At 44.6% G+C, this 13,904-nt stretch overlaps 1 protein-coding gene across 1 annotated transcript in view; it reads right to left on the bottom strand.

The window, feature by feature from the left end:
- The window catches only part of NAA25 (N-alpha-acetyltransferase 25, NatB auxiliary subunit), a 76,327-nt gene that overhangs the window by 41,766 nt on the left and 20,657 nt on the right, over positions 1-13,904 (bottom strand). The window contains exons 6-8 of the mRNA XM_088449230.1: positions 7,905-8,012; positions 6,179-6,257; positions 4,575-4,686 (exon numbers count right to left, since the gene is read on the bottom strand). Coding sequence (XP_088305356.1) covers positions 4,575-4,686; positions 6,179-6,257; positions 7,905-8,012 — 299 coding nt within the window. The remainder of the gene's footprint in view (positions 1-4,574; positions 4,687-6,178; positions 6,258-7,904; positions 8,013-13,904) is intronic.

Genomic DNA, 13,904 nt, shown 5'->3' on the forward strand with positions numbered 1-13,904 from the left:
GATCGAGATAATAAGACACCTGAAAAAAATATTAATTTCAAAAGAAACAGTGCTAATAGGTCCAGCCCATTAAAATATCCGCAAAAGGATAAAACACTATGGGGTAAATTTATCAAACGTCGATTTGCAGGTTGATTTGAGGAGTGATTTAGCTCTTCTAAAATCGAATTCAGTCAAAACCGTTTTTTCCCTGCATTTACTATTCGATTTGTTTTGCGATTTGCAAAACAAATCGAATAGTAAATGCTACAATGATAAATCAGCATGGGCCAAATGATTCATGGCAGAAAATAGTTAGTAAACCACTTCACTAAAAACAAACATTCTTACTGCAGACAGATTTAACAAAGCCCAAATTAAAGACCTCCCAATACCACCCTGTAGGTCAACCTAATACATACCATATACTCAAAAGCTGTAGTACATGTACAATAAAGTGCAAATAATATCAATTACAATGCAAATAGGGATGGGGAAGGGATAGTGACCTCCAAATTATAGCACTTACAAATGAGAACAATCCACACCCCTAATTACAAGTATAATTAATAGATATAAATCCTTTTTAGGGTTACTAGAAGACCAGGCAAATGTTTGGCTGGTAATATAGGGCTAAAACAGTGGCTCTGAACCGCCACTGACTATGACCTTCAGACATACATGTAAAGTCTTCTGTAATTGTGGTTTGGCATCCAGGTGATACCACTCATAAGGAAAGCAGTGTCCTAGGGGTCTCTAGCCCTATTCATCACAGTAGGAGTAAACAAAATGAAAATAAATCTATCCCTGTAAAAGAAAGATGTATTGCTTTGTAAGTGTTGGGAGTACACAACGCAAATAGGCTGCTAAGAAGAACCCAGGAGAAAGATGATAGAGAAACATTTGTCATTTAATTGGGTCTAAAACTTCATACCCTACCTGTGGTAGTATTAGAATATTGACAACATTCTAAAACCACATGGAAAGCAAGGAAATTGGGCAGTAAAGTTAATCACTTATTCCTTATGCATCCTCTTCCTGGGGGACTTTCACGGTGGAAAAGCAAAATATCCCTCAATGGGCACAACAGGCACTCACTGAACTAAATGACTTATAGAAGTTTTTCAAACTCTCCTCACATAAAAGGAGGTCCATGGTGAAATATCACTTATGCAATAAACACACTATATGTAAACTATGCTCTGTGCTGCAGGACAAAATTCATTTTAAATCATTCATACAGAATGGCTCATCTATCAATACTGTGTAAGTCATCTCTAGAACAGTGACGTTGTAGGACGGCAAATAGTTATAATTTAGGATTCCAATAAAACTGTACAACAGAGGTTTTTACCAAGCGGCCCTCCAGCTGCTGTGGAACTACCAGTTTTAGCAAACCTGTAGCAAGGCATGCTGGGATGTCTAGTTGCACAGCAGCTGGAGGGGCACATGACGAATACCCCTGCTGTACATAAACATCCTTTTATCATTGTGAGAAGTGTATAATATTATTATTCAAGGGATACATGTGAGAATAGTAGACATTGCATTAAATTGGTCTTTTCAACCCTTTCTATAGACATGCCGGCAGGTGGCAATAAAGCACTCTAGGGTAGAAAGCAGTGAAGAGAGTGGAGAATTTACCCATGGCAACCAATCACCTCTTACCTATTATTTTCTAGAATGTACTTGATAAATGCAACCTCAAAGCTGATTTGTTGCCATAGGCAAGTTCTCCACTGTTTTCACTGCTTCATACATCTACTCCTGTGTTCCTTAAACTTGTGCAGGTTGATTCACTTGTCTTGCACATGAACCAGTCAGGGCCACTCTCTACTGCAGAGTATTCAATACTGGCTGACACATTTTAAAAGATCCACAAGTGGAGCTAATTATTTCACCTGTGATTCTGTGAGGAGACCTGTAAAACACGCACTGTTAAGGTGGGTATCCTCTACCCGACAGTGAAAAGACTGAACGATAACGATATCGTTCACTACACTGCACAGATAGATCGTTCAGTGTAGGCACCCTCCACCATCCCCGAACATGGTCAACCTGACGAGATCATCAAATTGACCAGCATGTTCGGACGATGAGCGATGCCGGCTTGACCAGCGTGAACGCGCATCGCTGGTCGTTGCCGACATATTGCTGCCCGATTTACGAGCGATTGAACGCTAACGATGTCGTTATCGTTCAATCGCTGTGTGTAATCAGGTAGTGGATACGCACCTTTAGTGCTCACTGAGGAATGCGTATGGGAAACACTGTTCTACTGTATCCAGTAGCAGTATTTTGTGTTTTCCTTCCTTTCCTCACACTGCCAGTAGAACAGCAAAGGAGCCCAAAAAAGCTTTCAATTGTATCTCCTGGCCATTCATGTTTAGGGTGCTCAGGTCAAATGGCTTCAATGGGAAATTTCTCACAGGGCTGTTGGCCTTGTACAATCCCCAACTGTAACTGTATTGGTCAATGGTGTTGCCTCTTTACCTTTTAAAATTTCAAATGGAACCTGTGAGATCTACCCCTTCTTGCCACTTTGATTCTCGCTGCTCATAGAAACCCTTGCAGCCAAGAATCAATGCAATCCTCACTTTTCAGGGAAAAAGTCAGACAGGATGGAACAAAAGATAGCCTTGTATGCGGCTGCTGTCCTTCAGACATTCTGTGATCAGACTATGGGCCTCATTTATTAACGAGTTTTATCACCAAAAGAAAAGGAGTGATACATTTCACTGTGTATGATAAATGGTGCCCTAGCCAATCAGCTCCCAACTGTCAACTGTTATAAAGATGACAGTTAGGAGCGGATTGGCTGGAGCACCATTTATCATACACAGTGAAATTTATCACTCGTTTTGGTGATAGAACTTGTTAGTAAATGGGGGCCTTTGTCCGTTATTACCTTGCTTTAGAGTCTTATGACCAGAATTTCAGTTATAAAATCAACCCTAAAGAAACTGAAAGTCTTCAATTTTATAGTACGGATGCCAAGAAAACAGAACTTTATAATTACCAAAACGTATCACTGCATGTATTTGCTCATGCCATTCTTCCCATAAATAAGGTCTTAAAAAAAAATAAATCACTCTGCTCTATGTGGGTGTGAGACCAGTCCACAATATATGCTTGCTAATACAGAAGAGTACTTCCACTACAATTGAACTTTTGCATATTAAACAAATCAGCTTGCCCTTAGCTTCAGTGTAGATAAGTGTATTTGTATATAACTCATTATACAGACTGCTTTCATCTGTAATGTTTCTCTTTTTCACTGGATGCATTTTCATCAGACTGTTATATGTTCTGTTCACCAAAGACACTTAATGGTAGATTTACTAAAGCTTGTAAAACAGACCAGTGGTAGTGTTGCCCACAGCAACCAGATTCTAGCTATCATTTCTCTAATTGCATTCTAGAAAATGATAGACAAATCTGATTGGTTGCTATGAGCAATACCACCACTTGTCTGTTTTAGAAGCTTTAGTAAATATACCCCTTAACATATGTATGGGAATGATATTACATTTGTCATTCCACTGTCTGCACTATTATCAACTATCTTACTCAAGTGGGAGACACTGCACAATCCGCAGAGGACCCCGCAAGGTGGTCTGTTGTTCCCGCTGCTCAACGTCTGATCACAGCTTCTTACAATGAATTAAGCAACTGCTATTTGTTCCATGCCTGGCCCTGTGTGCGTTGTAGAAGAGGACTACAGATTTGTGTCTCTAACTGAATAAGGCATTCCTGCCATAACCAAGGGTATAACTAAGGAAGTTATTGGGCAGAAGTGGTAATAAGTTATGGCAATAAGAAAGGTGACACCCTATCTGGATGCCGCAAAAAAATGACTGCTTGCTGGGTGAGGTTCACACCCCCATACACAGCTATTAAAAAGAGTTACCAAGTCAATAATAGGAATTTTATTTCCAAGAAACAACTGTAATCATACAACCATGATGTCTAGCACAAGCACTTATCTTTTACCACAAGTGTGACTATTAATTATATGACACCCCAAGCAACCTCCACAAGCTTTCTGAAAGCTAAAACAAGCCTGTTGTATTTCATTTTACACGCAAATATATTTGGGTACTAACTGTGCCAAGAACACATTAATGTACACCTAGGGGTTTATTTACTAAGCGGCTGCTTCTAAATGCCGCAACTCCACTACACGAGGGAGGGGTTCTGTTAAAAGCATCGTCCTTTTAAAATGATGGCTTAAATGCCAGGAAGCAAACCCCCTGCACTTATATGGTGTCTGTGTGCACTACTTAATGGTCTTGAAATTAGTATGTTTTGTGGTTATAGGGGTAGTTACTGTACGTATGAGACTTTACATAGCGACAATGGACTGTTACAGGGTTAGCTGGGGGATGTATCACACTCAATTATTTTCTCAAATTATCATTTTGTGACAGGAAAAGGAAGATTGTATAAGGAAGTTTATGTAAATATACCACGCCAAATGTATTTTACAATCTATTTGAAATTTTTCACTTGCGCCAAAACCTGTAAAATCCAAATATTACGCTTTATGTGCAGTTATAAAGAATTTTAGCAAACAAATAGTTTGCAAAACTCACTTTTGCAGCAGAAGTCTCTTGGAAAGCGCGTTACACTCCGGCCACTTCTTCAGCTGCTTGTACATTGTCATACACTTGTTCTCACGGCTCTGCAGCTCACTGGTCAACTTCTCTGAGCATAACAAAACGCACAGGAGAGTATCAACAAAGTGTGTAATTGTATAGTGTAATATGTACGTGTGTGTACAGCTCACTGGTCAACTTCTCTGAGCATAACAAAACGCACAGGAGAGTATCAACAAAGTGTGTATTTGTATAGTGTAATATGTACGTGTGTGTACAGCTCACTGGTCAACTTCTCTGAGCATAACAAAACGCACAGGAGAGTATCAACAAAGTGTGTAATTGTATAGTGTAATATGTACGTGTGTGTACAGCTCACAGTCTAATTATAGCTTGCATTTTTTTTTTCTTTTTTAGCCAATTTGGAAGATTTAGACTAATGATGACACAATACAATCATACAGATACAAGGGCCAAATGTAATAGGGTGAGAATTTAGAAGATGTGAGAGTATACCAGTAAACTCTGACACTTTTTAAACTCGGCCAATGTAATAGATTCCGAGAACATGCAAACTCACATGTTTTTAGACTCAAAAACTCACAATTTAAACTCTCATCTAGATGTTTTCCCATTTTGAAGATAAAACTTGACAAATGTGAGAGGTTACTGCTAAACTCTCACCCTCTTACATTTGGCCCAAAGTGTTTATGTAAATATTTACATTTATAATTCTGAACTACCAAACAAAAATGTTTTTACAATTTAGTAAAAATCTTGTTCTATCACAAAATATCTAATTATATATATATATATATATATATATATATATATATATATATATATACATATACACACACACATATACATACATACACACACACTATACCTATGCCAACCTCCTGAAATAAGACGACATTTTTAGGACAAACACAACAGGCGAGCACTACTGTGCTACTAGTAAGGTGATGGCTAGGGACTCTTATTATATTACAGCCAGCTTGTCATCGAGCACCTGTAGAGGCAATCAGCATTGTAGCTATGCACTACACTTTATTCATGGAGATCGGCGCCAGGGCCATCCATCGCCAATACTTTTATATAGTAGAAAGTCTTTCGTAGTATCTATTATATAAAAGGGAGGGTGGCGGATGATCACTTACTATAAAAATATGTCAGATCAGCGGCCGTGTACTTATAGGGTGGTAGGTGATAAAAGTGCATCTCTGGGAGCACTTTTGTATTTGCGAGAATGAATACCCAAAGCAGAGCATTCATTAATAACAGTCTAACCAGAGCCCAAGCAGCACAGGACCACCCCATTGTCTTTTCATTTGTTTAAGAAGATGTCAATGAAAAGAAAGAAGTTAATGAGCTTTAGAATAGCTGTAAAAAACATGAAGCTGTTTGTACCTGCCAACTCCCCTTGGATTTGGAATAAAATAATTGGTTTTATGTAATCATGAGTCTGATGTGCAGCCTCTTTCTACTAGGACTACTTGGTTTGTGAAAGTTCAAAGTGGATTTGTGAAGTTCTCCCCACCCCCCATCTGTGCTCTGTCATGCAATTATCTAAACCCCCCCATTAAATGCAGACATACCTCCTAGTTTTCCTCTGATAACCTCCAAGGCTTCCTCATGTTTTCCCAAACGCTCTAAAATCATGTAGTACAGTTCAACCTGAAACCAGCGATGGAGAGTAATCATTAGAACATTAGGCCTGCAAGGCAATATACTCATTGTTGACAGGAAAAAATGCATTTGATATTTGGTGATAAATAAAGAAATAAAGTGTCAAATCTCCTTTCTTCAAAGGTCCATTTTTTGCTCACATTTCAGACAAACCATCTCACTACCAGTGTTTCATAAGACGTGTGATCCCAGACATGCCATTCCTCAAACTGTAAATGCTTTCACCAGCTCCATGTTGCTCGGCGAAAGTTCCCCCGACACCCCCATTTGTCATTAAGTTTCTTACTATAAATCTAATGGGGACAATTATAATTAAGCTTCCCACATAAAAGTTAAGAGAATCAATGGGAAACTTCAACTGAAATAGCTTAACCTCTTCATTTGACAAGAGTGGAGGTGTGCAGATGTTGTCTAATGAAGATGTTCTAAAGCCCTGAAAAAAAATGAAACTAAATTATTTTAATGAAAGTGTGACAGGACTACTAAGTGGTCACATTACACACTTGGCTGTTGTTATTTCTACCTTTGCATATGCAATAGGCTGCTCAGGGGTGGTTTCTATAGCTGGTAAAGCAGACAGGCATAGACATATTGTGTGCGCACAAACGGTGTAGTAACTTGCTATTAGAAAGATGTACCCAATAATCTGGCCACATTGTAAACAGGTGGTAAATCACTAACCTTGGCGACCTGCCCTTTTGATGGCGCCCCGTTGAAACTTGTCGGGTGCCGTCCCCACTCGCGGGCTGCAGTGCTCCGCAGGTGGGGAAAAATTGCGGTGCAGCGATCACCGCTGGTAAATAGATGCCGTGCACATACGCCCGGCATCTATACACAGAGAAATGAGAGCTTTGGGGCAGCCCGGCATGTCCGTAAGTGCCGGGCACACCCCCAAGAGTGATGTGAAGGGTGCCCTTTTTCTCGTGGCCACACCCCCTTTCCGGGCACGCAAGAGTGCACTTTCTATGGTCCGGCATCCTGCCCCGCGCTAGACCTAGAGGGAACAATATGTTACATACATAGGGCCGAATTTAATCAGCCGCACTAACTGCTTTACACGGGATAATCTGTGTGGCAAAAATGTTTGATATTCAATTGCGATAATTCCTATGAAGTTAATACTGGTCAACACAGACCCTGAGCAGGTGAAAACCCTATTCTTAGGTAAAAATGTCGAGATGTGATTCATACCCCCTATGATAAATAATGAACTTTAAAGATTATAATCAGCATTATTTGGTCAGTAATGGCAGGTACATTTTTAAGGTAATCTGTAAAAAGCAGAATAATGGGTTAAATGATGGAACAGGTGTTTTTAAGCTTGCTGGTAGGAGCTACAGGTGTTTTTTTGGTCACATTTTTCAAAGTGGTTAAAAATGACATAAAAATCACTTTACAGGCCCCTTTAAATTACTTGCCACTTTTTTAGGGTTACAGGGTAATTTCCCCACACTTGACGCAGGTATTGCCGGTCAGAATTACCACGGGAGAGCCGGGATAAGCCTTTACTGTATGATAAGCATTTTAAGTTCAACCATGGTAAACGAAGTTTACCATGGCTAATTGAATTTGGCCCATAGCATAAAACATACAAAGAACAGAATAAATATTTGAAGAAAATGACCGGTGCTTTACCTCAGCCTCTGCTTCAATCTTGTCCTCTTTCACCATTTTTTCAACCATTCTTTCAGCCAGAGGTAAAAACATTGTTTTGGAGAGTTTTTCATCTTGTGCTGAAATAGACTACAGGTGACAGAATATTAAGACTAACACAAGGAAAAGCCATACATTTGCTGTAATTGCTCTCTTTTCAGTATAGTTACAAAATGTATTACACAATCACTGTTGCTATTTGCCAAGAAGTCTAGTTGAAACATCCTGCAGGCTACGAAGACTACTCATCTTCAAAAGAGTTTAACAGATTTGTTTACATTTTTCTAATCTAACTGAAGTAGCCATTTTGCTGGCTGAAACAATAACCATATTAATATTACAGTCTGAATGCACAGTGTGTACCAGTGACTGACAACCAGATAATATACTTGAAGCAACGCATGTGGGTCCTCTACACTTGAAAAGGGTTGCACATTACAATATTTTCAAGAATGAAAAAAAAAAAAAAACACCTAAGTACTCAAACATCATGTTACAAAGTTGTTCAACATGCCATTAGACCCCCATGTGTATAGCCCACATGTACTCCAAACCCTCTCGCATGCCACTCAAATCTACCTCACATCTAAAATAACTAAGCTGCACAGCTGATGCCTAGAGAGGAAGTAGGGGGAACAGCAGAATAACAAGAGATATGGTAAGAACTTACCTTTGTTATCTCTGTTTCTACGAGGTCCATAGGGTCCACAGGGTTGACCTTGGGGATATAGCTGGATCAGGATCCATGGGCACCACACAGTTAAGCTTTTAGCTCCCAGGATGCACTTGGGTCCTCCTCTATACCCCGCCCCCGAGCCACAGGCACCTCAGTTGGTAAGCAGCCTAGGCCGGAGGAGAATATGGAACAGAGAGAAGGAAGACTGGAACACACAAGAAACCATACTCACAGAAAAAGGAGACGGAAATCCCGGTGACCAGCAACACAGCACATTAGAAGCCAGGTGCGTCAGGGCGGGCGCCCTGTGGACCCTATGGACCTCGTAGAAACAGAGATAACAAAGGTAAGTTCTTACCATATCTCTTGTTTTCTACTTCAGGGTCCATAGGGGGTCCACAGGGTTGACCTTGGGGATGTCCCAAAGCAGTTCAACTAAGGGCGGGGACGCTCCTGTGCAGAAAGGAGAATCCTGCGCCCGAAGGATGCATCCTGAGAGGCAAAGGTGTCAAACGCATAAAATCTTAGAAACGTTTGAACCGAAGACCAAGTGGCTGCCTTACACAGCTGAACAGCTGAGGCACCACGTTTAGCAGCCCAAGAAGGGCCCACAGAACGAGTGGAATGAGCCTTAACAGAGGCTGGAACAGGTAAATGCTCTCGTATCTAAGCCTCCCTAATAACAGACAAAACCAACGGGCCAAAGTCTGGTTGTTGGCAGGCCAACCCCTCTTATGAAAACCAAAGAGGACAAACAAGGAGTCGGACTTTCGAACAGAAGCAGTCCGATCAACATAAACTCTGAGAGCACGGACAATGTCCAACGAAGTCTCCCCTGCTGTAAGATCAGGGGACTGAAAGGCTGGGACCACCAGTTCCTGATTGATATGGAACTTAGAGACAACCTTAGGTAAACACTCAGGACGAGTGCGAAGCACTGCTCTGTCCTGGAGAAAATAATTAAGAAGGGGGGACTACATGTAAGTGCCCCCAACTCGGAAACCCTCCTTGCTGAAGCAATAGCCAGGAGAATCCTGAGAACACCCCGGAAAAAAAGTCTGTACGTCCGGTAACATAGTAATTCTACGTTGGTACCAAACCGATAAAGCAGACACGTGCACCTTCAGAGAGGAAAGGCGTAAACCTAAGTCCAAACCCGACTGAAGAAAAGCCAGAATCCTTGAAACTCTGAATACCTGAGGATCATAAGTTTCTGGACTCACACCACTGAAAGTACGTGTGCCACACTCTATGGTAAATCCTTGCAGAAGCAGGCTTGCGTGCCCTCAGCATGGTGGAAATAACGGAACTAGAAAAGCCCCGGGACCTTAAGACGGCCGTCTCAAGAGCCACGCCGTCAAAGACAGACGACCCAGATCCGGGTAAAGGTAGGGCCCCTGAGACAACAAGTCCTGCCGCTGAGGAGGAAGGTACGGAACGTCGATGGACAGACTCTGTAGGTTGGAGTACCACGGACGTCTTGGCCACGCTGGGGCCACCAGTACCAGAGTGCCTCCGTCCTGATAGAACTTGCTCAGGACCCAAGGCAGAAGGGATATCGGAGGAAACAGATATGCCAGCTGAAACGTCCATCTGACCTACAGAGCGTCCACCAGACTGGCGCCGTCGTCCCTTGTCCTTGACCTGTACACGGGCAACTTGTGACTGTGACGAGAGGCCATCAAGTCCATCTCCGGCAGTCCCTACTTGTCCATGAGTAGTTGGAATACCACTGGATGAAGCGACCATTCCCCTGGATGCACGTCGTAACGGCTGAGGAAGTCTGCCTCCCAATTGAGGATTCCGGGAATGAAGACTGCAGAGATCGCTGGAAAGTGGCACTCCGCCCAGGTTAGGATGTGAGACACTTCTGCCATCGCAGCCCGGCTGCGAGTTCCTCCCTGGTGATTGATGTACGCCACCGTGGTGGCGTTGTCTGACTGCACTTGCACCGCCCTTCCGTGAAGAGTGGTGCCGGCCGACTGCAGAGTCCTGTACACGGCTCTTAGTTCCAGAACATTAATGGGGAGAGCCGCTTCCTCCGCTGTCCAACGACCCTGAAGTGACAAGGAGCCTGTCACCGCCCCCCAACCCCGAAGACTGGCATCTGTCGTGAGCCGAACCCAGTCCGGGATCCAAAAGGGGCGAACCTCGAGAAGGTGAGCTGTTTAAAGCCACCAATTCAGGGACTGTCGTACATCCGGAGATAGCACCAGGGTCTGTGACCGGATCCGGTGAGGCAACCCATTCCAGTTTGCTAGAATCAGCCTCTGCAGAGGCCTGGAGTGAAACTGGGCAAATTCCACCATGTCGAATGCCGACACCCTGGAACCCAGCACTCTCATTGCCGAGTGTACCGAAAGACTGGCACAATCCAGGCAACTGCGTATCCGCAACTGTAGGGAAGATACCTTTTCTAGAGTTAGAAAGATCCGCTGCTGATGAGAGTCTAGGAGGGCCCCCAGATGGACCCTCTGCTGAGATGGGATCAGGGATGACTTCCTCCAATTTATTAACCACCCGTGCATCTGCAGACAAGCCACCGTCAGTTGGAGATGTTGCAGCAGAACCTCCGGAGAGCTTGCCAGCAATAGGAGGTCGTCCAGATACGCTAACAACCGTACCCCCTGGTTCCGAAGGTGGGCAGCCATAACTGCCATCACCTTGGTGAACACCCTCGGCGCTGTGGAGAGCCCGGAACTGGTAGTGACGGTGCAAAAGAGCGAACCGCAGACACCTCTGATGTGACGTTGCTATCGGCACATGGAGGTAAGCGTCCTGGATATCCAGGGAGACCATGTAATCCCCTGGTTCCATAGCCAGAATTATGGAACACAAGGTTTTCATTCTGAACCTGGGAATCCTGAGAAACCTGTTCAAAGACTTTAAATTTAGAACGGGTCGATGGGAGCCATTGGGTTTCTGTACCAGAAACAGCAGAATAGTACCCCATCCCATGCTGAGATTGTGGAACAGGTACAATGACCCCTGCAGTCAGCAAGGAGTCTATAGCTTCCCTGATCAGCATAGCCTTGGCTATGTCCTGAGAAGGACTCGTGCAGAAAAAACTAGTGAGGCGGTCTGCGCCGACAAGACAGGGCGTACCCCTGGGAGACCACTTCTCGCACCCAGGCATCGGTGGTGGTATTGAACCAGCTCTGGGCGAAATGAAGAAGTCGGCCTCCCCTCTGGGATCCCCCAGAGGGAGGCCCGTCCCATCAGGCGGAAGGCTTATCTTCCTGTTTGGAAGAGGGACGCCTGGCACTCTAAGCTTGTTTCTTGGACCTAGCCAGTCTATCCACGATCCTATCCAAGTCTCGACCAAAAAGTAATTCCCCATTAAAAGGTAAGGCCTCCAGGCCCTTGTTTGAATCAGCGTCTGCTCTCCAGGACCTCAGCCATAAGGAGCGGCGGGCATGCACAGCCGCAGCCGACACCCTAGAGGTTAGCAGACTAGCGTCCAAGGAAGCTTCTCCAATATAAGAAGCCGCATCACTCATCTGTCCTAGTAATGCCCTCTGGACTTCCTGAGTATCCTCAGGAAAAGTGTCCCCTAAGGCATTGGCCCAACCCTAATGGCCTTAGCCACCAGGAAATGGCCCTGGACGGGCGAGCAATTGCTCCCGAGAGGGAATAAATAGACTTAAGGCAAGCCTCAACCTTTCTGTCCGTGGGATCCTTTAACGAGGAAACTGACGGTATTGGCAGCGTAGCACTCTTAATACGGCGTGTGACATGGGAATCCACCGCCGGTGGAGCTACCCACTTCCTACAATGCGCCTCCGGGAATGGATAATTGGAAGCCAACCTCTTTTGAGGCACAAATCTCTTACTGGGTGTCTGCCAAGCCACCGCCATATGATCCGTTAATTGATCAGATAGGGGGAATACCGCCGAAGTCACCTTAGTTTTTTTTTTTTTTTTTTTTTTTTAAACTAGGGAATTTCTACTTAGGAACAGGTGCCTCATCCTCTATTAGGAGAATGGCACGCACCGCCCTAACCAGAGCTCGTACATTAATAGACGACCGAGATTCCAACTCCTGAGCCGAGGTGTACGAATCGGAGTCGTCCTGGACACCACCCTCATCTGAGGACCCCTCAGTGTCCGAAATCTGCGCCGCATGCAACTTATGTGCACGCTTAGACGCCCCTGCAGCCCTGTCATTGTGCAGCATCGACTGAAAAGTCGAAGATGCAGCTGCCAGACTCTGGACTGAACTGGAGAGCACGTCCACCCATGGTGGAGGAGCTGCCACATTGGTCTGGAAAGGCACCACAGACTGAATAAGGGTCCACAGTCTGTGACCCAGAGGAACTCTGCAATAATTGCGGGGTACACTGGTAATGGGAAATGGTAGGCTGGGACAGAGTCCTCGTAGGGACAGCAGACGGAGCCGCAAGGCGGTCCGCCAGAGACACCAGCACCTGTGAAAACATAGCCCATGGTGGCTCCTGTGTCATAGGGGGTCTGGATTGACCAGGAGTCAACTGACACCGCTCATAAAGGCCATCCAGAGATGCCTCTTCCCTATGTGATCCCGCAGAGCAGCGCCTGCAGGAAAACAACACTGGAGTCCCGGAGTGCTCAACTTCACCCTCAGACATAACCAAATATAATGTACAGACAAAATATATATGGCAATAGAGGAAAAAAGAACTGCACTTCCCTGTGTGCTGAACAACAGTCCTGAATATGGCACTGTGTAGCACACAACTGTATGTGACAGACCTCACAAATACTTGATTTATATATGTGAGGTTAGTAGAAAAGCCCCTCCTCCACACCTGTAGGGCTAAGGAAGAAGGAAAGAGATAGATATAAGCTGACAGTAATAAGAGAAAAATACAGACAGCAGCACTAGCAAAAGTCACATACCATGCAGGAAGATATACTCACTGCACCTTTACACTACACTCAACCGCCCAGATTCAGTGTCTGGGAGGGCTATAGTGCTGTGTACGCCGTCCTAACAGGGGAGAGGTACACAGGGGGACCGGTCCGCGTGCTCCCTGAGGGATCTGCGCTGCCACATGTAGAAAAAAATGGCCGCCAGAGACCTCAGAGGAGGAGTGGCCAAGTGAACTGCAGCTCAGGGACGCTAGACATGCAGGCTGAAAAGCGCGCTGAGCTGAGGGGAGGAGCCGCTGAACAGGGAAGGCTTCCTCCCCTGGCTGGCCATTAACCCCAGGGATGCTGGCTTCCCGTTTGCCGGTTATCCCTGGTGGTCTAGTGGTCCCACGGGTTATGGGGGGGCCCGCCGCCACTGCCAGCAGCCTCCGGTCTGTCCCCAGGACCGGAGGCTA

The sequence above is a fragment of the Taudactylus pleione genome, unplaced genomic scaffold, assembly GCF_031769625.1.
Source record: "Taudactylus pleione unplaced genomic scaffold, aTauple2 ptg000479l, whole genome shotgun sequence".
Taxonomy (NCBI): Eukaryota; Metazoa; Chordata; class Amphibia; order Anura; family Myobatrachidae; genus Taudactylus; species Taudactylus pleione.